This window comes from Nothobranchius furzeri, chromosome 7 (assembly GCF_043380555.1).
Source record: "Nothobranchius furzeri strain GRZ-AD chromosome 7, NfurGRZ-RIMD1, whole genome shotgun sequence".
Taxonomy (NCBI): Eukaryota; Metazoa; Chordata; class Actinopteri; order Cyprinodontiformes; family Nothobranchiidae; genus Nothobranchius; species Nothobranchius furzeri.
In genome coordinates, this window is record NC_091747.1 from 53,086,115 (window position 1) to 53,112,486 (window position 26,372).

At 44.0% G+C, this 26,372-nt stretch overlaps 1 protein-coding gene and 1 long non-coding RNA gene across 2 annotated transcripts in view; one reads left to right on the top strand and one right to left on the bottom strand.

The window, feature by feature from the left end:
• jph1a (junctophilin 1a) overlaps positions 1 to 26,372 on the bottom strand; it is a 52,130-nt gene that overhangs the window by 3,865 nt on the left and 21,893 nt on the right. Inside the window, exon 4 of the mRNA XM_015955285.3 lies at positions 12,244 to 12,362. Within this exon, the coding sequence (XP_015810771.1) occupies positions 12,244 to 12,362 (119 nt within the window). The remainder of the gene's footprint in view (positions 1 to 12,243; positions 12,363 to 26,372) is intronic.
• LOC129167095 (uncharacterized) lies at positions 12,214 to 25,377 on the top strand. The gene is made up of 2 exons (XR_011521104.1): positions 12,214 to 12,388; positions 25,217 to 25,377. It is a non-coding gene; the product is annotated as an uncharacterized lncRNA (long non-coding RNA).

Below are 26,372 nucleotides of genomic sequence, written 5' to 3' on the forward strand. Positions count from 1 at the left end.
CACTTCTTATGCATCCAGGGGTCAAATCCCAAAAATAAAATAAAAAAATCTCTATTTTTCTGCCAAAAGAAGCATGTAATGAGAAATGGACTTTGATGTGAAGGTTTATAAAATAACATTGAGATTACAACAATCAGACTTGACCTTAGTTGCATTCAGACTAGCATTACCCCATCATAAACTTTATTTCTCCAAACTGAGGCTGTCCAGAATGCTATCTAGAATGCGTAGCATGTTTATAACTTCCACAGGGATAAAAATCAAGATGCGAGAAGATATTTTGAGATGCTTCTCTCACTACATTGGGTCATTCTCCTATATGCTTTCACATTACTTACTAAAAACAATTATGCACAAATTCAAATCTAAGAAGACAAGTACGTCCAGTCCCATTTCAGAGTCTTAATGTGGAATCTTTGGGGCCTCCGGCACTCTTAAGCCCCAGTACTTTTCAGCTTTGTGGCATTTGTAATTTGTTTCTGAACCATCACAACCAATAAGACCACTACAAAGAGTTGGAGGGGATATGTAAACAACTGTGGGATTTTACGTATCTGCTGAGCTTAATTTCACACCATAGCTCGGCGAGAGTCGGGGCTCCAAGCACCGGACTGTGTAATTTCACTCTGTTTGGGGATGGATTCCTGCAAGGGGTTCCAGGCATTTTCTAAATTGTTCTCAGTGCTTAAGCGATCCCTAACCTCAACACAGGCAGCCATTTAAAACCAGCATCCGCTAGATTCCACAGTAATGCGGCGTGATAAACTTGCACATGCAAAATGCTTTAGAATAAGGACTGTGTGTTGCTTTATAGAAAGTTGATCATGTGTGGATCCTCTTGATGAGCGACAGTTTTTTTTGATGCACTCAGCCCACGGATCTTGCCAAGTCAAGTGGAACGCTAACTAAATAGCAGTTTTTACTCAACACGTCAGACTTTTTTGTCTTGCCTGTTGTCCTTCGGGAGTGCTGCAGGAGGACACACGGGGATTTATGGGGGTTGGATGAGGAACCGAAATAAAGAAAGTGAATCTGTGTTTTGTGATCAGTTTAATTCGACATGAACATGACAAACACGCTTTCTTGACAATCTTTGTGAGTAAAAAAAACGTGTAGAAACAAAAACGAACAGCGTGTGTTATTAGGGAAATAGCGAGCCCGGCGTTGATGCGGGATCGCACGCGCATGCGCCGTGAGCGGTTCTGATACTTTTTGGATCGTAGCTGCTCGCAGCGCCGCTTCAACAGTGCGATACCCTCACGAGGGACGAGCGAAATATTAAACACACCAGAAGTCCCTGCGACCTCACGACTGCTGATCGGCGGCTGGTCACGTGGTGTTAATCGCCTCTCGTAACCCCCTGTACACTACACGACCGCTCGGCACTGTGCGACTTTTTCACTTTTTTGAGCCGATTTTCCAGTCGTGCGAGAAGCCACGACATCGGGGCGAGTTTTGCGCCGAGCGGTCGTGTAGTGTACAGGGGGTTACGAGAGGCGATTAACACCACGTGACCAGCCGCCGATCAGCAGTCGTGAGGTCGCAGGGACTTCTGGTGTGTTTAATATTTCGCTCGTCCCTCGTGAGGGTATCGCACTGTTGAAGCGGCGCTGCGAGCAGCTGCGAGCAGCTACGATCCAAAAAGTATCAGAACCGCTCACGGCGCATGCGCGCGCAATCCTGCATCAACGCCGGCCGGTCGCTCGCTATTTCCCTAATAACACACGCTGTTCGTTTTTGTTTCTACACGTTTTTTTTACTCACAAAGATTGTCAAGAAAGCGTGTTTGTCGTGTTCATGTCAAATTAAACTGATCACAAAACACAGATTCACTTTCTTTATTTCGTTTCCTCATCCAACCCCCATAAATCCCTGTGTGTCCTCCTGCAGCACTCCCGAAGGACAACAGGCAAGACAAAAAAGTCTGACGTGTTGAGTAAAACCTGCTATTTTTAGCAAATTTTTAGGGCCGACGTGTTGCTACCAGACGTACAGTGTGAGCAGTCAGATCGCATGCGAGAACTGGGTCGTACAGTGTGAGCACATGACTCGTGAGATCTGCTCTGCCAGGAAGTCGTACAGTTTGAGCTGAAGCTGAACGCTGCGAGTGAAAAAGTCGCACAGTGTACGCCCGGCTTTAACTAACTAACTAACTAACTAACTAACTAACTAACTAACTAACTAACTAAAACTTTATTTATATAGCACCTTCACATGGCCCAAGGACCAAACAAAGCACTGCACAGCAATAAGCATAAAAAATACATAAAATAAAAAATAAAACCAGCAAAAACATGCAGATAAAATCTAGGTGGGACAGCAAAAAGTGCAAAGCCAACAGTTAACGGGACTCTTCCTGAATAAAAGCTAAAGAATAAAAGTGAGTTTTCAGCTGGCTCTTAAACTTGCCGAGTGTGCTGGCCTGTTTAACCCATGCAGGTAGCTCATTCCAGAGCCTCGGCCCCAGCACCGAGAAAGCACGACCCCCTCGGGATTGTAGTCTGTGTTTCGGAACGACTAACAGTCCTTGTTGTGCTGACATAAGGCTGAATCAGGTCTGCCAGATAACGTGGAGCCAAAAAAACAACACGCACTCGATTACCCGAACGACTGTGGAGTTTCTTTCATCTGAGCATCATTGGGGCTGAATCTGCAGCCTTCTGAAGAGGGACACTAAATTAGACCACATAAGTAGTCAAGAACAAGACATTATACAAAAAATAAAGGAAGGGACGAGTTTCAGCAGCTCCTAAATAGATTTCCAACATATGCCATGAGTGTTTCATCTAACATCACTGTCTCTTTGAGGTTATTAGGATACACGCTTTTTGTTTAAGCTGCAGCAGTTCTACTTATATTAATCCACAGCACATTTTCTGCTCCAGTGCACTCCAAGCAAAACATGAGCACACATTTTTACACACCACCGTGCACTCGTAGAAAAAAAGCAAGACAAAAACACAACAGATCAGCGGTTTATGTCCCAGCCTGACTCCGCCTGACCTTAATACGAGATGAACAGCAGTAACAAGAGAAGAGCTCCTGTAAAAGCTACGTATGTATGACTTGTGTGTGTTGGTGTGTGCACGGAAGGGAGTGGTTTTTATATCTGCTGATGGTGGCCATCAGACTAGGTTGGTGTGAAGATTGATAGAGCGGATGGGGATTATAATCCCAAAGAGTTAAAATGAAACCCTTGATCAAATTGTGATTTTACCACTTGAAAGCTATATAATGCATAAGCTACAAGTAGTAACGGTAAACTGTACCGCTGTACCAACCTTTTTACCATTGTTCAATATCTCAATGAGTGATAAAGACAAATATATTGGTGTATATATATATATATATATATATATATATATATATATGTATATATGTGTATACCAATATATTTGTCTTTATCACTGTCAGTTAAATTTTTTTGCCCTTTTCTTTTTCGACAGTTCTCCATCTTTAAATAACTTTTAAACCTTGATGTCATGTGCATGCAGCTCTAACTTTCATACTTAGCCTGTATTTGATATAGCACCTTCTAAAGCCCTCGAACCCCCCCAAGATGCTTTACAACACAATCATTCATTCACCCATTCACACACACATTCACACCCTGGTGGTGATGAGCTACACTGTAGCCACAGCTGCCCTGGGGCGCACTGACAGGGATGAGTCTGCCGTACACTGGCGTCACCGGTCCCTCCGACCACCATCATCAGGCAAGTTGGGTTAAGTGTCTTGCCCAAGGACAAAGCGATAGACTGAGCGGGGCTCTAACCTGCAACCTTCTGATTAGAGGGCGAGCACGTAATTCCTGTGCCACCATTGCCCCACTTACGTGTTTTATGAAGTAATTTTTTTTATGTGTTTGGCAAAATACATCTTGCTCAGGGAGAACAGTTGAAACTCAGTTCTGGAGCTAACACTGACACATTTACAGAAATGCCAATCAATGTGTACTGTCCCTGTTAAATAAAATAATAAATACATAAAATATAAGTGTGTGTATCTTAGGGATGGGACTCGATAAAAAAAAATCTAAACAATCAGAGGCTTTGTAATTATTGAATCTTGATTAATCTCATTTTAATCGTTCAAGACCATTTGCCCCAAAGCATATTTCTTTCTTCAAAATAATTTCATAACAATCAGGGGGTCTATTGGGCATACGTTTTGAAGCAAAACGTATTGGCCCCCAATTTGGGACGCTCGGGCTTTAACAATAATTTTTTAATGCATCAATTCTTTCTAATTATTTAATCGTAATTAACTTGTTAAATTCCCACCCCTAATTATATACAAATATATATAAAACACAAGAATAACAATTGGCCAGCTGGAAGGGCACATTCACAAATGAAAGGAGTTTCTTTCAGCCATAACCACAGAAGTAGGGAGAGGGGCTTAAGATGTAGTAGTACATATTTCCACCTCTAGAGGGGGCCCTCTGAGAAAAAACTCCAGATTTCTGCTTTAAAGTGAAAAGGGCTAAAGATGAGAACTGAGCTTTCCTTTAACTTTAATAAGATGGCCCCATAATCAGAAGGTTGCAAGTTTGAGCCCTGCTCAGTCTGTCACAGTCGTGTCCTTAGGCAAGACACTTCACCCACTTGACCTGCTGGTGGTATTCGACTGGTGGCACCAGCTGCTTCACTTCTGTGAGTGCACTCCAGGGCAGCTGTGGCTACGATGTAGCTCATCACCACCTGTGTGTGAATGTATGTGTGCATGGGTGAATGACTGGTTGTGTTGTGAAGCGTCTTGGGCGGCTGTAGAACCCAAGAAGGGCTACGTAACTACAAGCCATTTACCATTTTAATTAAATCAATTTTCACTGTTGTGCAAAATATGCTGAGACCAGTTATGCTACTCAACAAAGAGCATTGCTATCAGTGTGTTCTCACAATGACATTGTAATAGCTTCTTTCAGGCGTTAAATAAGTAACACCTTTACATTTTACCATCAAAACTGGGATCTGCTTCCATATCCTGCTGTGCAGGCTCAACAAGGAGGAGGCGGAGCACCGGCAGTCTGGGCAGCATTTTTTAAATATTCTTCCTTTTTTATAGGGACTTTGTACAATAATAGCATTGCTGCAAATTAATCCAGAGTTAGCCAAACGGCAATGTTTCACCCACAGACTGGACACTGCAAATGACGCTAAATCTGAAATCATGTCCCAAATATGTTAAGTGAATGTGTGTTTTGTCACATGATGCTACACACCTATGTCTATGAATAGGGAGCCTAAGTCACGCCCATCTTCTTCCGGACCACGGGCCCCCGGAAAAACGAAAAAAGAGCGCAAGTCAACGGGGCTTAAAACGCAATTTTCTAATTCCGCTTGTTTTGTGCCATGGATTTCACGTATGATGTCCGTGAATTTTAAAGACACATTTTGATACCAAGAACGTGCTTATTTTCGAACATGGGGAACAGTATTTTAGTTTTTGTGTGAAAATAAGTCCAGGACTACAAATGCGCGTCACAAAAGTGACGTCATTGAACCAGACACGAAGAAAACGGAGGCAAAATGGCTGTAAGTTCACCAAACTTCCCACAGGTGGAAAGAACCACCATAAATCTGGTCATTTGGTAAGTAGCAGCTACGCTAGGGGAGAGGACGGGTTGTGATGACGTCACATATGCGACGTGCTGATTTGTGGTGTGTAGTCATGCTAATTACGAACATTTACAAGCTGATAAATCTCAAAGTACGTGACAGGCGTGGTCGAAACACCCATCATTACTTTTCATTTAAATTGCAGTACAACATATGTGGATCCAGGGCGTAAGGCAAAGCGGTTTTAGAAAATGGAGTTTTTAGCCCCGTTGACTTGCATTCATTTCTTCGTTATTCCGGGGACCCATGAGCCGACCGGAAAGGGAGGAGACTTAGGCTCCCTATAAACCCCCTGTTTCTAAAGCTCCTGCTTCAGGAAGTAGAAGTTAGCCGGAGGAGCAGAAAATGGCAGGATTTTGAGTCTTATTCATTAATAGTCATGATATTCAGACATCTTGCTTCTGAATGGCTTTTCTAAAAGACAGCTATATAGGATACAGTAAGTAAATAATCTCCAAAAGAATCAGTCCTTTTTTAGGCATTAGCATAAATGCACAACAACTTAGGGCTAAGTAGCAGAGAAAAAGGAGAAACAGGACATGTTTTCCTTTTATTTGTCATTCAAAGATACTCAACTTGTTTTTACACCAGATTGTAAACATGTGTAGTTTTGGGTTTTAGAGCTTAAAAACAGCTACAAGCAGCTGTTTCCATGTTAGCATCATTTATCAGCTGTGAGATTATGGCTTGTGTTGTACACATTAATGAGTTTGTTTTGTGGTTCCTTTTACATTTAAGCTTCATGACAGAATTTGAAGCTTTTTAGATGTCACACCCTCCTACTCAGAGTGACAGATGGGCAGGAAGTGCTGATATTGTTTAACCAGACTGCATTCACTACGGCCACATTTCATTTTCAGTCTTGAACATAAAAAATATCTACTAAAATTCAAGAATTTCTCCCTTTTTCAAATTTTCAGCTGTGATCTAACACAGATTATCATTCCATGAAGATTTGGAGACAATTTCAGAAGTTTGATGGATGGAAAATGCTTTTAATCAGTCGACTCCGCACCTGCTGCTATGAATAAACAGCTCCACCTGCTCTTGTCCACTTCCTAGCCCTGACAGCTCCTGACTTTTATGGCTCCACCTGGTTCAAGCACACCTTGACAGGGTCAAACAGGGCAGAACCCTGCCATCCTTCCCCCTCCCCCAGGCCACCCGCCCTGCCACCTCTCTTCAGCAAGCAGCTGAAGGAAGGAACAGCTGCTGGGCGAGTTGTGGGAGCGAGTTCCTCTCAGTGCATAAGGATTTCAGCTATGTCTCCATTAGACCTCTGCGAGCACACATCGGCACCAAAAATAACCCAATTAACGTCACACTGCAGGCCACGCCCACTGAAGCCCCTCTCTGCTGCCCCTTCGGGGTTCTGTGTGTGAATTGATCGTAAAGGTCAGGGTTCTGGTCGCTTTGGCAATCTCTCCCTTTTTGTAGCACACACTTAATCTTGGTGATAATCTGCTACGAGTCTGAAATGCTAATTACAAACAACGAGGGGTTGAGACCCCTAAATCTAACCCAGCAAGAGTTTATTAGAAGCTTAAGGAAGCAAAGCAGATTAGTTTTGGGAACATTATCTAAATTGATTTCACTAAAATGTACTGATCACAAACTAATGCATGTTTTCTATGAGAATATACAGATATTTGACCCAGATCATTGGGGAAACTGTACACACACAGACGTCTCTGAAAATATCAACTATGAACCAAACACTAATTCTCAGCTGAATCTGAATACCTGGAAAAACCAACCAAAACAAATTAGCATTTTTTGAATAGTTGTGGCCATTGCAGGTGCCTGTTGGGCTTTGGGTCAGACTTAACGGACAAGCTTACGTAACCCGAATATTTAAACGTTCCGGCTCAGTTGTCATCCTGGAACTACACTTTGTTATGACGTCGGCCGCTCTCTCATTCATGATCTGACTTATAAGGCAAGGACACTTTGAGCACACAAGTACACACAAACCTGGAGAACACTCAGCTTGCCAGGCATGACCACTGTTTTCCACAACACAAACAAGCCGCGGGACGTCTCCGGCCCTGGCCGGCCCTTTGGGCGACATGCTTGAATGGATCCCATTGTCGATCTGTTTGTCACCTACTATTTTATTGTCGCTTTTGGCACTGGACACAAAGTTGCTTGCTCACAGGCCTAAATATATAACAGCAAGTGGAAGAGACAGATAGCATAGATCTTACAAGCCAAATAAAAATAAACAAAGCAAAAAATAAACTTTTTCAAACTCTGATTAAAATTGCCAAACTGGCCCACAAGTATTATTATTATTATTATCATTATTGTTTACAAATAATGTAAAAATGATTTAATTCCTTAATTTTTTAAAACCTGCCAAAAATAACACAACTTTTTTTTGCATCAGCTACATATTTTTTAATTTATCTTCTTTTTTTTTTTTGGTTAGAAATAGAATAAAATAGAAAATTTGGTAAATTTAGGTGTAGCAGTACAACAGTTGATTAACAAGTGGCTGTATAGTCAGGGGTGGTTCTAGAAGAGGTCTAAGGTGGGCCAGTGCCACCCTAACAGCAAACTTGGCTCCCCTTTTAGCCCCCTTGCTGAGGGTGGAGCCTAAGCATTTGATGATTTTTTTTGTGATGATTTAGCCTAATGCAAATGTAGAACCAAATCATGTAAATGCATTCATCTCAAAAGAGATGCTGAGACAAATGTTTTCATGTAGTCACAGAGAAAAAATAACTCAAATAATGCTTTTTATTTTATTTTTTGGCAAAATACTGTTATTTTGGAATTAATTGAAAAGCTGTTGTTTCTAAAGTAACTGTAACTGAATTGATGTTATTCTACAGATACTGACTAAATTTTTTTTAAAGTGACAGTGTGTATTTTTCCTGGTGAAAAGGGGCAGTAGATACCTAAATTGTTGCAAGCAAGCTGCATTTTTGTGTAGGAGTAAGACCTTACCAACGGATGCCCATTAGGGTCAAAAAGCTATAGGGAGTGCAAACTTTGGCAAAATGACAAGCACATTAGACTCCCTTTCATCAGTGACAATGAGTAAAGAGGTAAATGTGTAAAAAAAAATGTTACGAATGGTGAAAGTGTAGTAACCGCTTGTTACAAATCAAGTAAACGCATTTTGCCCTCAAGGGCTCCCATAGAAGGAAACATGGCATCTAATATGGTGTCGCCCAGAGACTTGGGGTGTTTCTCAATGGCAAGGAACCTTGCCTTGATGTCTTGGCCCAGCCCCGGTTGCCTAGAAGATACGTCATTGGGAGCCGCCAAGACGTGTTCCAATGTTCATGTTCTACCGAGGCGTGTGTTCATCGTTTGTTAGCCGTTTAGCTAGCGGAGCGAGGATACACGGGAGGTGTCTTGTAGCCTAGCCTTGGTCAAAAATTACCCAGAATACACCGCTGTATTTTCAAAAGAATGGCGGATCAGAAGCCGGCAGCTACTTTGGGGACAAATTTCAAGTTTAAAAGTAAGTCAATTAAAAATGTTTTTTTTTTAGATCCAAAGAAGTTATCTATGGTTGATTAGTTGCTCTGTAGTTGCAGCTTCAGTGGCTAGCGGGCAGTAACTCACTTATATTTATTAATTAATAAACATATACACAATTTAAAAGGTAAAAGGATTGTTATACATTTATATTGAAACTAATACGTATAAAATATAACGTTATCTCCCGTGTCACGTGACGTTACGTGACCGCCGTGGAAGCCGGGGTCATGTGATGCAAGTCTGTTCCATTTAACCGTTTTCTTTGACCAAGGAATGACAGTGTCCTCATAAGTAAAGCGCCTGGCCTCGCAAGACATCGCCTCGCAAGGCCAGGCGCCTTGACATTGAGAAACACCCTCAGACCCGCTCCCATGTAATGTAGCCCTGATTTTTATGGTTATGTGTTAAGAAGCTGCCAATATTTCTCAACAACTAGGCATCGTTTAATTCACTTTAAACAACTTTTTGATGGATATTTCCAGAGATTAACGATAAAAACTACACATTATCCCTTTAAAGCTGTAAATAACAAATCTGAAAACAAGCTAGGTGTTAACCCTTTGATGCATGAATTATGAAATCTTCAACCATGATTTTTTTTAAAACTTTTTTTTTCATTCATCTTTAGGTGTGAATGAAATAAATTTCAACAAACATTTTTTGTAACATTTAATTATTTACTAATAATTTATTACATGTCCACCTCAGAGGACAGCGTGCAGTCTGAACTTGTAAATATGTTGGCTTGATGAACTGAAGTCCAAATGGAGGGGCTCAAATGCAATGAAGTCTTCAACAGCTGTGCTTAATAGCAAAAATTAATAAGTAACAATTTTGAGTACCTGTCCACTGTAGTGACCATTATGCACCAAAGGGTTAAGCACAAACATGGTCATGGATCACTCACCCCGCCCCTCGGGTATTTTCCCTGTCGACGCCAGAAACCCACGATGCTGGATGAAACGAGATAGAGCTAAACACCAGTTGCCATTTTCTAGGTCCAAACGTCTTTTGATGTCCGTGACTTCTAATGGTGTTTTTATTTTGGGACTCTGGTAGGTTGTCATAAAGTTGAAGTTACAGCAGCCGGCTGTTTCTGCTTCTCAGATGTTATTGAGCGAAGAACCTTTCACACCAGTGGTGTTCTGTTGCTAATTACGCAATTAATGGATGGAGGTCCCAGGGAAGTGCGGTGGTTTGGCGAGACCGACAACCGGACGATCCAACAGTTGCTTTCAGTCCAAAACGTGTTAATGGGGGAGATTTTTAGACAAATGTGAGAGAACTACTTTGTTAATTTTTTTTCTCATTTTTTTAAATCTTCACAATTTATTTATAGCTATATGATGTTAAAACATTGTTTAGAAGTCTTGGACCATTCTTGAAGTCAGTCAACAGCCAAACAAATTGAATTTGAGATCCATGAAAGACTTGTGAATTACCCTTTAGACACCTCTGAACTGCACAATTACTAATCAGAAGTGAAGTCAATATTGAATTAGTTCAATTAATTCTTTTTAAACTCAAAAATAAAAGCCTATTTCTTGGTATTTGGGGATAATGTGATAGAAAAATGTCCTAAAAGGTCTAAATTCAAAACAGAAGATTTAAACTAACTGCTTAAAGGTTTCCTCCATCACTACTTAAAGTACAGAACGACCAAAACTGCATGCTTTCTTGGGGAGTTGATCAAGTATTTCACTACAACGGGCCTTTAAATGAAAAAAAAAAAGCCTCCATTCAGAATACAGTCGTCTGTTTAAAGCAAACACAAGCCCTCCATTATGGCATCACAAATTGTCCCTGGCGTCTCCAGTGTTCAATCCCAGAACTGAAGCACCAATCTCCTTATTTGTGCACCAAATACAAGCTCATTAATAACTTAGAATCAGTGTGAACAGCTCTAATGTGCAAACATCTTTATTCACACTCAACATCCCCCTTGTTTGCTAATCACTCGTTTTCATGGACAAAATGGAGGCTTGTAGGTGTTAAAGCCTTAAAATAGGGATCCTGTAAAGGAGGGACTCGATAAATACATGAGTTCGATGTGAATCACTCATTTACAAATGTATAAAAACAGGCTAAAGACTGCAACTCCATCTCTGGGTTATCCATGTCTGAAATACCTGGAACATTGTGTAACATTTGCGCAAGCACTGCTAAGGCCAATGCTGAGACTAATTTAGCTACAAGTGAAGAATAATGTTTCACTGACCTCCTTAACCCCAGCATGCACCTGCAGCTTAAAGCTACTGTGTTGTTGTTGCAGATAGCCTCAGCCTGCAGAAACATCGATTACTTCTTACCAAAACTAAACTAAAATAAAACTTCCATATGTGATTATTTGCAACTAGCAAAAGTGTAGCTTTGCAGGATTTCCTGTGCAGCCTACTCCCTATAAATCTGGCAGGAATATTAAAGTAATCCTGGTGAAATACCACAGTAATGTAGAACTCATGACTGTGTGAAGGTTTTAAAAAGAGCATTCACATGAACTACGATGAAATTATTGTTATTATTTTTTTAAAGCCACCAGCTTTCCCCCCTGTGTGTGTGTGTGTGTGTGTGTGTGTGTGTGTGTGTGTGTGTGTGGGGTGGGGGTGGGGGGTGGGGGGTGGGTAGTCCAGGCGTATGGAGTACCAGGCCATTTGTTGCAGGATGTTAGGTCCTTGTATGACCGGTGTCAGAGCTTGGTCCGCATTGTCGGCAGTAGGTTTGGCTCATTTCTGGTGAGAGATGGACTCCGCCAAGGCTGCCCTTTGTCACCAATCCTGTTAATAACTTTTATGGACAGGATTTCTAGGTGCAGCCAAGTATGTTGAGGGGATCCATTTTGGTGACCTAAAGATCGAGTCTCTGCTTTTTGCAGATGATGTGGTCCTGTTAGCTTCATCAGAACATGATCTCCAGCTTTTACTGATTCAGGACACGCTGGAGGGACTATGTTTCTCAGCTGGCCTGGGAACGACTTGGGATTCCCCTGTAGAAGCTGGCTCGAGTGGCTGGGGAGGGGGAGGTCTGGGCCTCTCTGCCCCCAGCGATGTACTGATGCGATTTTAGCCTTTTGCTGGATGACAAGTTACTTGTGACATGTTGTGCACGAAGGTTTGGTGCTGAAAGTTACCTGGTTGGTAGAAGTTAGGTGAAAGCTCTCGGGCAACTGCTCTGGCAATTTCAGACTCGTGCAGAGCGGAGATCGCAGCCTGCTCAGCAGCCTCGCTTTTTGTCCTGGCGTGGGCCGTCCTGGGAACGAAAGAAATCAAAATGATGTAAGAAAACGGCCTCTCTTTTCAAACACATGCACACAGATATTCACATCGGAACCTTTCATTTTGATGATGACTTCGCATCCCACCACATTCATTTATGACACTTTGCCATCAGCAGGACGGACACAATTGCTTCTTTCTTACTCTCTTTTCTCGTCTCTGAATTGTACCACTCAGTCCATCCTATTTGGATAAATACAATTCCTTTCCTGTTTCCATCTCAAGTCCAAATCCTGACCCGAATGGCCAAAAATGCACAAATAGGCTGTTATTCACACTTGTCACGATGTGATTTATCAGCTCTAAAATATCTCATAGGACAAAAAAAGAATTAGACCAATAATAGATTAATACAATTTACAAATTGGTCTTTGAGACTGTAGATTAAAGTATAAAAACTGAAAAGAAAATAGCATTAAAAAAATTTAAATTAATGGCTGTGGAATGGTTGCAGTGGAAAGAAAATCTACCTTCTGTAAAATGCTCAGAAGTCCAAAAACCAAGGCTTGGGATCAATCTGAGCTTAGCATTAGTGCCGCTAAAGTGCATTGGTAAGACAGTGAGAGGCCAGAGGTAACCAGCTTAACAAATCAGCTGAAAACTGCACTCAGAGATAATGTGAACATGCAAATGCTCAAAATCTGGGGGAAGCTTTGCTCCTGTCTTCATGCCAAAATCCTTCAAAAAACAACAAAAAACATAATAATTTAAAAAGATGAGTTCTCTGAGTAGATGGGGAGCAACGCAGCAAGAACGAAAGGATCCAGATGCAAAAATTCAAGCATCAGTGTCAGTATTGACAGCTGCTGCCCTGATTAACCCAGCTCATCCCTCTTCCCTTCCACATTACTTCTTTCTTTCAATCAATGCTCTTGTTTCCTTTTCCAATCCTGCTTCACACTGACTCTGGTCCTCATCCGCCCACATCCCCTCCCCTCCCCTCCTCTGTCCGAGCAGTATGGGACGTCCTGTTTTTGACAGTGAAATATTAAAATGTATGAGCGGACCTAGAAATAAGTCTCTTGCACTCTTGCACTGAGCGCATCCGTTTGGCAGCAGCTGAAGATAAAACAAGAAAAATGTCCACATTTGTGAATTTATAACCGTCACAGAGTGTGACGCGCCTCTGGAGACTGGTGCAGCTCAAAGGCGGCCCAGTCTACAGGCATACTGGTTACATCACACTATCGACATGTCTGCTCTGGACTTGCCACACATGCAGCTGGAGGGATGCATGCACCCTCTATTTCTGAATTTTGTGAAATGTGCTGCAGAGTGAAAAGAAGGCATGACTGCGTAGAGCTTGCCCGTGGGCCAAGCCCAGGGATTTCAGTAAAGTCAGATGAAGTGGTGCAGGCTGTTCTCAGACAGGACGTCTGGTGGTGGGAGGTGACAGGCAGAAAATGATGGGTGTAGAGGTGTGATAGTGCGTTGGGACAAGAGGGTGAAATGGAAGGTGAGAAAACAGACATGTGGAAAGAAAGGAAGGGAGGAATGAAAATAATCGTTCTTTTCACGTGTTGCATGTGCACAGTTTAAACAAAAACTTGCATCATGTTCCTCAGTGCACAAACTCCTATCGGCTCACTCGGATGTGTCGAACACAAAGGTTGCATGAGAGTTGCATGCGTAAAATAAAGCTTCAAACGGTCCATCATAATTCTCTGTTGCTTTGGTTTGGTCGTGCGACCATGTTAAGCATTTAAAAAATCGCTTTTTGAATCATGCAACAGAAATAATCAGATTCCCTGCACAAATGATGAAGTGAACCATTGATCAGATTCAAAACAAAAATCAGAGCGACAGAAAAACGCGAGCCCACGGTCGACCTTTGGAAAAGTTTCAGGTTTCAAAAACTTTCAACCAGACAGCAGCCTCCTCTGTTTCTGAATATAAAGCAACACCTGTTCACATCCGTGCACGCTGGCAGGTCGTCAGATGAGTCCGACAACAAAGGTTCTCCAAGCTGCTGGCATAAATGCAAAATAAAGACTAAGAGACAATCTGGGCACGGGCGAAGCTCGGTGTGAGGGATGATGTGTGCAATCCACTGTTGTTTCATTACTGTGAGAAGTGTGAAGAAGTGTTTGGAACTGAGTGTGGCTGATGCACTTTTCTTGCACAAGAGCATTTGAGATATTAGTTGGAAATTGGACAAAAAAGGCAAAGGAGACTGACAGATTTAGAGGGGGAACAAGACCATGACAAACGGCCCCTCTGAACACTCTTAGACCTTTAGAACGGCTGAAGTATGCATTTCAGCCTCTCTAATTTAACTGTAGGGTTAAATTTAAAACCGCAGTTTCTTGTGCAGCATGGTGCATCCCATTTTAAGGTTACCCAATCCTCAGCCTCCCGCTGAAAAGCAGGAGCGTGCATTTGTATTTTGCATGTCTGATTTTGTGATCTGTGTGAGCAGAATCCCTGGAGTGAAGCTTGAGTCCATCACTCCCCAAGCTCTAGCCTATTAGAGCTACTCACTTAGCCTTTTCAGTTCCTTCTCTTTTCTTCTCAATCACGCTCATGTTGGTCCCAGCTTTTGTAATTGGTGCATATACACGCTTTGTCAAAAATGTCCAATTTAGCAACTCAAAATATGCTCATAGTCTTTCACAAACACATTGCCTTTTATTAGAAATTACATTTTTTCCTTCTATTAAGACAAAAAATATGAAGAAAAATCCCAGTTCCAAAGCAGTTGCACAAACTAGCACACAGCTTACCATAAACGGATGCATGCTTGTTATTAAAATCCTGGCTGCTGCTAATTCAGAATTACTCTGGCGTGTCTAATGCCAGTAAAAACTAGTTATGACTTTATTCTGGAATTACTCCTTGCTCACCGTGTGGGTATTATTGGGGGCAGTGAAGGTGGGGGACAAATGCTACTGCAAATTAGGTTATAAATGGGAGACAAGATGGTTGTTACAAGATACGCTAAATGCAGAAGCAAAAAGCTAATGTGCTACGTGATGGGAATACATCTGCATACATGTGAAAGATTCAATATAATTTACCAAAAGCAAATTTAAAGCTACAGAACATCATCGACTCCTCAGTATGTTTGCAACTCATTTCTCTTTGCAGAAATGCTATGAGAATCAGTTCAACATTGGCATCTTCCTGAATTGAGCATTAGCTTAGTTGAAAAGAAGGTAAAAGAAGAGAAAACATGCAGCTAAAGGGGGAAGCATTTGACTGAAACACAAACAATAGTTCGAAGGATCTTTCATGGCGGATAAAACGAAGAGTCGGAGTACCCGGCCCGGAGGGTTACCGGGGTCCCACCCTGGAGCCAGGCCTGGGGTTGGGGCCCGTGAGCGAGCGCCTGGTGGCCGGGCTTTCACCCATGGGGCCCGGCCGTGCCCAGCCCGAACCGGATACATGGGCTTGTCCAACTGTGGACCCACCACCCGCAGGAGGAACATGAAGGGTCCGGTGCAATGCGAATCGGGTGGCAGACCAAGGCGGGAGCCTTGGCGGTCCAATCCCCGGACAAGAAAACTAGTTTTTGGGACATGGAACGTCACCTCGCTGGCGGGGAAGGAGCCGGAGCTTGTGGCAGAGGTTGAGCGGTACCGGCTAGATATAGTCGGACTCACCTCGACACATTGCATTGGCTCTGGAACCCGAGACCTGGAGAGGGGTTGGACACTCTACTTTGCTGGAGTTGCTCCGGGTGAGAGGCGGAGGGCTGGGGTTGGCTTTTTGTTAGCCCCGAGACTCTCTGCCTGTGTGTTGGGGTTTACCCCGGGGGACAAGAGGGTAGCTTCCTTGCGCCTTCGGGTCGGGGAACGGGTCCTGACTGTTGTTTGTGCTTATGGGCCAAATATCAGTTCAGAGTACCCACCCTTTTTGGAGTCCCTGGGACGAGTGCTAGATAGTGCTCCATCAGGGGACTCCATTGTCCTGCTGGGGGACTTCAATGCTCACGTGGGCAATGACAGCTTGACCTGGAGGGGTGTGATTGGGAGGAACGGCCCACCTAATCTGAACTCGAGCGGTGTTTCATTATTGGACTTCTGTGCAAGCCGCAGTTTGGCCATAACGAACACCATGTTCGAACATAAGGATGCCCACCGGTACACTTGGTACCAGGGCAGCCTAGGTCACAGGTCGATGATAGATTTTGTAGTCGTATCATCTGACCTGCGGCCGTATGTTTTGGACACCCGAGTGAAGAGAGGGGCGGAGCTGTCAACTGATCACCACCTGGTGGTGAGTTGAATCAGATGGCAAGGGAACATGCCGCGTAGACCTGGCAGACCCAAACGCATAGTGAGGGTCTGCTGGGAACACCTGGCAGAAGAACCTGTCAAGACGGTCTTCAACTCCCACCTCCGGCAGAGCTTTGACCACGTCCCGAGAGCAGTGGGGGACATTGAGTCCGAGTGGGCCTTGTTCCACTCTGCGATTGTCGAGGCGGCTGTTGCTAGCTGTGGTCGTAAGGTGGCCGGTGCCAGTCGTGGTGGCAACCCCCGTACCCGCTGGTGGACACCAGAGGTTCGGGGAGCCGTCAGGCTGAAGAAGGAGGCCTACAGGGCGTGGCTGGTCTGTGGGTCTCCGGAGGCAGCAGACAGGTACCGGATAGGCAAGCGGGGTGCAGCAGTGGCAGTTGCCGAGGCAAAATCTCGGGCGTGGGAGGAGTTTGGTGAGGCCATGGAGAAAGACTATCGATCGGCTCCAAAGAGGTTCTGGCAAACTGTCCGGCGCCTCAGGAGAGGAAGGCAGCAACTCGCTCACACTGTTTACAGTGGGGATGGGGAGCTGCTGACGTCAACTGAGGCTATAGTCGGATGGTGGAAGGAATACTTTGAGGAGCTCCTCAATCCCACCAATGCGCATTCCGAGGAGGAACCAGAGCTGGGAGGCCTGGGGATGGACTGTCCGATCTCGGGGGCAGAAGTTGCTGAGGTAGTCAAACAACTACACAGCGGCGGAGCCCCGGGGGCGGATGAGGTTCGTCCTGGGTATCTCAAGGCTATGGATGTTGTAGGGCTGTCATGGTTGACACGTCTCTACAACATTGCGTGGTCATCGGGGGCAGTTCCTAGGGAGTGGCAGACCGGGGTGGTGGTCCCCATCTTTAAGAAGGGTGACCTGAGGGTGTGTTCCAACTATAGGGGGATCACACTCCTCAGCCTCCCTGGAAAGGTCTACGCCAAGGTACTGGAGAGGAGGGTCCGATCGATAGTTGAATCTCAGATAGAGGAGGAGCAATGTGGTTTTCGTCCTGGCCGTGGAACTGTGGACCAGCTCTATACCCTTGCAAGGGTGATGGAGGGGGCATGGGAGTTTGCCCAACCAATCCACATGTGCTTTGTGGATTTGGAGAAGGCTTATGACCGTGTCCCCAGGGGCACCCTGTGGGGGATGCTCCAGGAGTATGGGGTGGGTGGCTTTCTGTTAAGGGCCATTCAGTCCCTTTACCAGAGGAGCGTGAGTTTGGTCCGCATAGCCGGTAGTAAGTCGGACCTGTTCCCAGTGAGGGTTGGACTCCGCCAGGGCTGCCCTTTGTCACCGGTTCTGTTCATCACTTTTATGGACAGAATTTCTAGACGCAGCCGTGGTGTGGAGTGTGTCAAGTTTGGTGGCAGGAGAATCTCGTCTCTGCTTTTTGCGGATGATGTGGTCCTCCTAGCTTCATCCAGCTCTGACCTTCAGCTCTTGCTGGGTAGGTTCGCGGCCGAATGTGAAGCGGCTGGGATGAGGATCAGCACCTCCAAATCTGAGACCATGGTTCTCGACCGGAAAAGGGTGGCTTGCCACCTCCGGGTCGGGGGAGAGGTCCTACCTCAAGTGGAGGAGTTTAAGTATCTCGGGGTCTTGTTCACGAGTGAGGGTAGGAGGGATCGGGAGATCGACAGGCGGATTGGTTCGGCGTCTGCAGTGATGCGGACGCTGAGCCGATCTGTCGTGGGGAAGAGGGAGCTGAGCCAGAAAGCCAGGCTCTCGATTTACCGGTCAATCTACGTCCCAATCCTCACCTATGGTCATGAGCTTTGGGTAATGACCAAAGAACGAGATCGCGGATACAAGCGGCCGAAATGAGTTTCCTCCGTAGGGTGGCCGGGCTCAGCCTTAGAGATAGGGTGAGGAGCTCGGACATTCGGGAGGGACTCGGAGTAGAACCGCTGCTCCTCCGGATCGAAAGGAGCCAGTTGAGGTGGTTTGGGCATCTGGTCAGGATGCCTCCTGGACGCCTCCCCGGGGAGGTGTTTCGGGCATGTCCTGCCGGCAGAAGGCCCCCGGGTCGACCCAGGACACGTTGGAGAGGTTACATCTCCAATCTGGTCCAGGAACGCCTTGGGGTCCTGCCGGAGGAGCTGGTGGACAAGGCCGGGGAGAGGACGGCCTGGAGCTCCCTAATTGGGATGCTGCCCCCGCGACCCGGACCCGGATAAGCGGAGGAAGACGAAGACGAAGACGAAGACAAACAATAGTTAATATAAGGCTGTGCTCATATTCAGGGGCTGCATTCTTCGAAGACCGTGTGAAGGCCAGTTACGAAACAACGATGAGAAAAGGCATTCCAGAATCAAAGGCTGGAGTCACCCACAATTAGGGTTGTCACGATACTAAAATTTCAAACTCGATTTGATACTGGAAAAAAAAACTCGATACTCGATTTCGATACTATTTAAAAACACCAATTTATTGAACAAGTTTATTCAAAAAATAACATTCCTCAGTTTATATTGCAAAAATTAAATGTTTATAATTAAGTGTGTAAAGTGCTTAAACCTTTCAAGTATCAGCATTTTTTAAAACGTGCATACAAAAACTGGCGAAAGTTAACACTTTAAATCATGAATTGTCTCACTATATATATATATATATATATATATATATATATATATATATATACAATATTTGCAGAGTGACGTTTTGCTGCTTAAACTCTGTTTAAGTAGCATTTTTGTCATAAGATGTAATGCCATATGTTTTGTTCTGTACTTTTGAACAACTCTGTTGGTCAATAAAGGGAGAAAACGAATTTCTCCACAGTAGGACAAAGGTACATCTACCAGTAATCTTAATAAAAACAGATTGGCGCACGGCAGTGACGTCATTAAAAGCGCCAGTTAGATTAGCCGCGGCTAGTCTGTTCACGCCTAGAAATCCCAGACTCGCTCCAAACGAACAGGGGAATCATGTTAATGATTCCTAACAAAACCTTTCGACATGAAGATGTTTTGGTGCAGATAAGGTCTTATTTCGAGGCTGCGCCACGGGTGCCCGTCTGCACCCGTTATATAGATATACACTGATGGCGATTCGCCGATGGCTCTAAATACCCCGGGGAATCCAAGTAGCACCAAAGTTGTCAGCGTGAGTAAACAAACGTACTGCATGCTAGAAATTAAGTCCGGGTTGCAATAAACGGGAGTTTCCTTTCAGCACATAAGCGTGAATATACAACTACGTGTCGGACTTGGTATGCTAATTAAGTTGGGCTGTGAAACGCCTCCCAAATTCGCTGTTTACGTTTTTGTTTATTTATTTGGCAGACAAAACTTGGATCGGAGACAACTTGCGTGGGAAATTGCAATGTAGCCATGCGGCGTCTTCTTCTTCTGTTTGTCTGGGAGGCGGAGGTTGCTTTACGGCATCTTGCTGTCGTGCGTGTCGGTGTACTTGAAGAAGGCTGTGTATAATAGTCCATAATATCGATACCACAGGGATGGAATATCTAATTTAGATACCACTTTTAGCATCGATTTATTTCTAGGTATCGATTTTTTTGACAACACTACCCACAATGCTAATTGCCTTGCAAGTCCTGCTGGTTAGTTACATGTCCTGTAGGGAGGGAAGGGGGGCACCAATGATCTTTTCAGCAACTCTCTCTTTGCACTGCATGGACTTCTGACAGGATGCAGTGCAGCTTCCGTACCACGCAGTGAGGCAGTTGTCCAGAATGCTTTGGCTGGTGCCACACGCATTTTGGCAGTGGTCATCATGGGGGCTGGTGCTCTGGTTGTTCAATTCAATTCAAAAAGACTTTAGTAATCCCAGAGGGAAATTGATTAACCACTTACAAATTGATTTCTAAGGTGGTGAAGGAATTGGATAGCCTGGCAAGCCAGACTAAATAAATGTATTATTTAGTAAGGCAACGCTCCATTGACGGCTATCGATTGTGGGGCGGGTTCTACCGTTGTCTTTCAAATGATCTCCGCATTCCACTGGACAATGAATGTGACATACTCTTGTTTCACTCTGTTGCATCATCCCACCCACCAGGCATATAGAGTGCCCTGATTGGCCCACAAAGCGGATAAAGCTCTGTGATTTGTTCACTAAGCAGATAGAGCACTATGATTGGCCCACCATTATGGACCAATCACAGCTCTTTATGTGTTTGAAACCCCTCTAGAGAGCTGTGATTGGCTAGCCAGAGTCCTGGTAGGAGCTGCGGAGATTCCAATGGAGCGTGCCTAGACCAAACTTTGCAAAGCAAGAATTTGGTCTAGTTCACTAGGCTAGGAATTGGAGGCGCTCCTGAGCTTTTTTGACCACTAGTTGGACATCGCATTGAGAATAAGGATCCTTCTATTTCACTAGCTTCTGTTAAGTGTTGTCACAGTTGGTTTATTTTAGTCTTTGTTGGCTCATGTTAGTGTTAGCTCGTTGATAGCGCTAGCTATAGCAGACTGTAGCAGGTTTGTTTACAAGTTGTAACTCCACTTTCAACCAGTGGGGCGGAGGAGCAGGAAACTGCTTTATGTTACTGTCAAATTTCATAATAACATTTATGAGCAAAATAACTGCAATCAACTCCATAAATAAACAGATAATGGGGATAAGGGGATATAGAGATTTAGGTTTCAAGTATCACTCATCTCCAACTTAATATTTGGTCCTTTTTATAACTCAAATACCCACACAGCAATCCAACATTACTATAAGTATGATGATATTACAATACTCAGTCCCATCACGATTCCAGTGTTTTGGATTTTGATGCTGCTTACACACAATCCAGAGGCTGGCTTGGCTTCCAAACACCGACTACATTTCAGAATAGAAAGAATCAGTTCTGATTAAACTAAGTAAATCCCTAAACTGTGCTGTGGCTGTGGATTACAAACAGACCTAATCTCCCAGCAGCTCTCTCTACCTGAGAGCCTTCCACCCAGACCTCCACTGGCCTCTGCCCAGAAACTTTACAGGTTAGACTTTCCTTGTGTGTCAGCAATGCTAGTGAAACTTAGCCACAGCTGACGCAGCTAAAGCCACATTAGGGGTAGGGGGTAAAACAGTGATACAATCTGCAGCACAGCCAACTTCCACGAGTGTTTGGAAGCTTCTAAACACACAGGTGCTTTCTTTTCAGGTGACTGAGTGTGTTTCATTTATCATCCAGCTGATTAAAAAATGTAAGGAAAGGGAGAGAGAAAAAGAATAGGAACGAGGGAATTCAGCAGATCCCTGGAAAGGTGGAATAAGAAGAAAGAGCAGAATAAGAAGAGAGTGGTGACAAAGGTCACGCAAAAGCCAGCTTGAACAGGTGAGTTTTCAGCTGCTTTTTAAAGGAGACCACTGAGTCCACTGAACTCAGGCTCAGGGGGAGAGAGTTCCAGAGTCTGGGGGCCACAGCAGCAAATGATCTGTCACCTTTGGTCTTTAGCCTGGTGCTGCACAACCAGTAGGCTTTGATCACTGGACCTCAGGGACCTGCTGGGGGTGTAGGGACTAAGAAGATCACCAATGTAAGATGGTGCTTGTCCATGTAAGGCCCTGTAGACCAGAACCAGGATCTTGAAATGAACCCTGAAGTTGACTGGCAGCTAATGAAGCTGGAGGAGAAGCGGGGTGATGTGGGTGTGTTTGGAAGACTTAGTCAGAAGCCGAGCACAGGCATTCTGAACCACCTGTAGACGGTTCAGGGAGGTTCTGCTCAGACACGTGAAAAGAGAGCTACAGTAGTCTAAGCGTGAGGAGATGAAGGTGTGGATAACAGTCTCAAGTTCAGAGAGGGACAGAATGGGACTCAGCTTAGCAATGTTCCTGAGATGGAAGAAGGAAGAGCGAACAAGAGAACTGACATGAGAATCCAGGGTGAGAGCTGGGTCAAAGGCCACACCATGATTCCTGTCGAAGGGTTTGGTGTGAGAAGCAAGCTGACCAAGAGAGTCTCTGACTTTGGGAACCAGCTTGTCTGGGGCACAGATGAGGATCTCAGTCTTATCTTCATTCAGCTGAAGAAAGCTCCCAGCCATCCAGGTTTTAATAGAGTCTAAGCAGGTGTGTAACAGCTGCAGCTTAGACATCTCATGGGGCTTAAAGGAAACATACAGTTGGATGTCATCTGCATAAAGATGGTTCAAGATTCCTTTAAAAGATCTCAGGATGTGCTGAAGAGGAAGCAGATAGAGGAGGAAGAGTAGAGGCCCCAGCAGAGAACCTTGTGGAACGCTATGGGTAAGGGAGGTGGTGGAGGACCAAAACTTGGAGATGGCCACAGAGAAGGAGCACTCAGAAAGATAAGACGAGAACCACTCCAGAGCAGATCCTGATAGGCCTACCCAGTCTCTCAGCCTCTCCAGTAGCAGGTGGTGCGCAACAGTGTCAAAGGCTGCAGTCAGGTCCAGCAGGCCCAGAACAAAACAGTCCCCTGCATCACTGTGAGTCAGAAGGTCATTAGAGACTCCAAGAGGAGCTGTTTCAGTAGAATGAGCTCTACGAAAACCTGACTGGGTCGAGTGGGTGGATTACAGCGTTCTTAAAGAGGGAACACACCCCATCAGAAAATGTAACTCCACCCCAAGTCAAGATTTGAAAAATGCTAGGAAAGTGGGCGTTGCCAGGAGGCACAGAATAGCATGGCCAAGTGTGGGGAATTTCCATCCTGGTAGGGAGGGGGAGTGGGAGGAGACTGTACTTATGAGGTGAAATTGTACCAGCCCCAGTCAATCATAAATTTAAAATGCAGTAGCCACTCTTCTGTCACAGGTGACAGCACTAAGACATTTTTAGACCTAGATTCTAGATTTAATCAAGTTTACACAAACATGGTAAATGGCCTGTATTTGATATAGCGCCTTCTAGAGTCCTGGAACCCCCCAAGGTGCATGGGGGGGGGGGGGGGGTCCAGGACTGTCAACAGTTCCAGAACATGTCAAAAACATGCACAGAAACAGAAAGATTGCTTTGGTAAAGACCCAATCATACAATCAATTAGCAAAAAAATGTTATTTTGGGGTTTAGTTACTCTTTAAAGTAAGCAGAGACCCGACCAGAAACCAGAGAAGCATTAATTATAAAGAACCCGCTGGGACCGATGGACTGAAAAACATTTTTAAACAAAGATGAGGGTAAAGCCTGATTCATGCTTCTGCGTCTGCGTCAGTGCGGAGACACGCAACGCTATTATCCATCCTTGCGGGCCTGCTGGAGAGCCCTGCAAGGACTGACGGAGTCGAGCCCAAAATCTGTCCGTTGAGACGGAGAATGCAAGCTTGTGATTGGTCAGGGTACCGCTGTCGTCTACACTGCCGCCATTGCGCCCTCAAAAACATAAAGAGAGCAGAGTATAACTAGTGGCAGACACGGAGAAGGTTGAAGAAATCCTCGCGACAAAACTCTGAAAATATGAACATTTATTTCCCCCGTGACTGGAGGAGTGAAAAGATACGCAGCAAGTATTTTATTTGTGGACGGAAATGACAGTAAACGTGGGTTTAGAGGTGGCGAGCGCATAAAGAGGTGGAGGAGAATGAGAGACAAATTTGACCATGTTAAAAAGTCTCTCATATTCCAAAATCACAATATACACACACTATTGTGGACCGGATACATGACGGGACACCACAGAACAGCGCCCTCTGTTGTCCTGGCGAGGAATTGCTTTGCAATGCTCCCCAGGAGACGGAAAAGTATGAGGGCTAAACAGCTCCGTGCGCGTCTCTCCCTGTTGGAGCTGACGGAGAAGCATGAATCAGGCTTAACATGTTAAGGGGGCATGCAGAGGTCTTCATAGAGTTAACTAGTTTGGCTAGCTCAGGCAACGAAACAGGAGCACATATGTCTAAGATGACGAGCCGGGTTAGAGTCAGGAATAATTAAAAAATAAATAATAGTAACAACTACAGTAATAATAATAATAATAATAATAATAATAATAATAATCATCATAATAATAATAATCATCATAATCACCATAATAATAATAATAATAATAATAATAATAATAATAATCATCATCATTCATCATAATCACCATAATAATAATAATAATAATGATGATGATGATGATGATGATGATGATTACTATTAATATTATTATTATAAAAATAACAACAACAACAACAACAATAATAATAATCATAATCATAATAAATAAACTGTTCTATTACGAAAGTGTTTTTGTATAATATCAAAAATATTACTGAACAACTTACTTCAATAGGATTGATGTTTACCGTATTTAGAAAAATTGCTAAATAAATGAAACAGAAAAAATAGGTTTCTCAAATTCCCCCTAAGCCAAGCCATACCAATTAAACAATGTCACCTAAACCTACCTGCCTAGAAACACACACACACACACACACACACACACACACACACACACACACACACACACACACACACACACACACACACACACACACACACACACACACACACACATGTAAAAGTGCTGCTCCAAACAGCACATGGTACTCCACGGCTACACAAATATGCAAAAACACACACATCCCCTCTCACACAGGCAAAAAATAAACAAAAAACAAATGCAAACTCTTTTAACCTGAACCTAAGAAGCACGAGCCACCTCTCATGCAAATGATGGTAACTCGAATGTTCTCATACACGCAGGGAATCTGCACGAGATGTTGGAAGATCAACATGCAGTGATGAGTCCTGCTGGGAACCGGAGTGCGTGACGACTTCTTCTTACATCAAAGCAGCGTTTTTGGTGGAGATCAGAGGAGCTGCTCCAGCCTCTTCATGATGAATAAACAAGAGTGCTGATCTGATGCTGCTTCCTTACTTTGCAAAGCAACTAAACAAAATATCTGATAGGGTGATGATGACGGTGAGGCGGTAACCATGGAAACCTGCTGAGATACTGTCCAACCGGGACTCTGGTCTGTATTAATGAATTTGCAAGTGAACAAACACACATTAGAAACCCGCTGCTCGGATTACTTCTGACACGTTGCCAAACGTTGCTGACATATTAAAAAAATGCTACATTTGATTACATGTAAACAACATTAATATGAGACTGGACCTGTGTGTGCAGGAGTCACACTGCCTGGCAACACCTCAGCTTAAGGGATAGTTTTAATTATGGTATGTGGCCTCTCCTCCAATCTCCTGCAACCATTCATTCATTCCTTTTCAGTGCTCAGCCAAAAGAGGCATTAGCATCACCTTATTGAGAAACGGTATAACTTTTTAGCCATTTATCATTCTAACAAGAGGACACCTGCAAAATAATCATCTAGTCCTCAAAGAAGAAAGAAATGTCTACGAGTAACTCCAAAAGCATCTGCATGATTAAAGGAGAGAGCAGAAAAGCAATACTCCAGTTCAGCAACACAAGTGATAATACCATAATCCAATCCGTGAACATCTGGATTGAAAGCAGCCTAGCTAGCCAATCAGAGTGGCTGAACAGATTTAGCGGGGAACATTAGTATCCACCAGGGGCCAAAGACACGAGGCTGCACTGACTTTCTGCTCTTTGTCGTTGGAATTTTGGCTCAATCTTTCCATCTTGAGTTGATTATTTGTGCTTTTTTTTATGTAATCGTGTCCAAAGTGACACATGGTTGGTTGTTCAATTAAACAAAACCGTAACAGGTCATCATGTATAAAAATATTTTGGAGAAAAATAATCAAATCATAACTTAAAATAGATAACATGTATGTAAATACTTTTGCCTGATTTGACATGATGATGCAAATTAGCCCCACCTCTTCCTCTGCCAAACTATCTGACAGTAGATCCTCACCTTTGCATCTG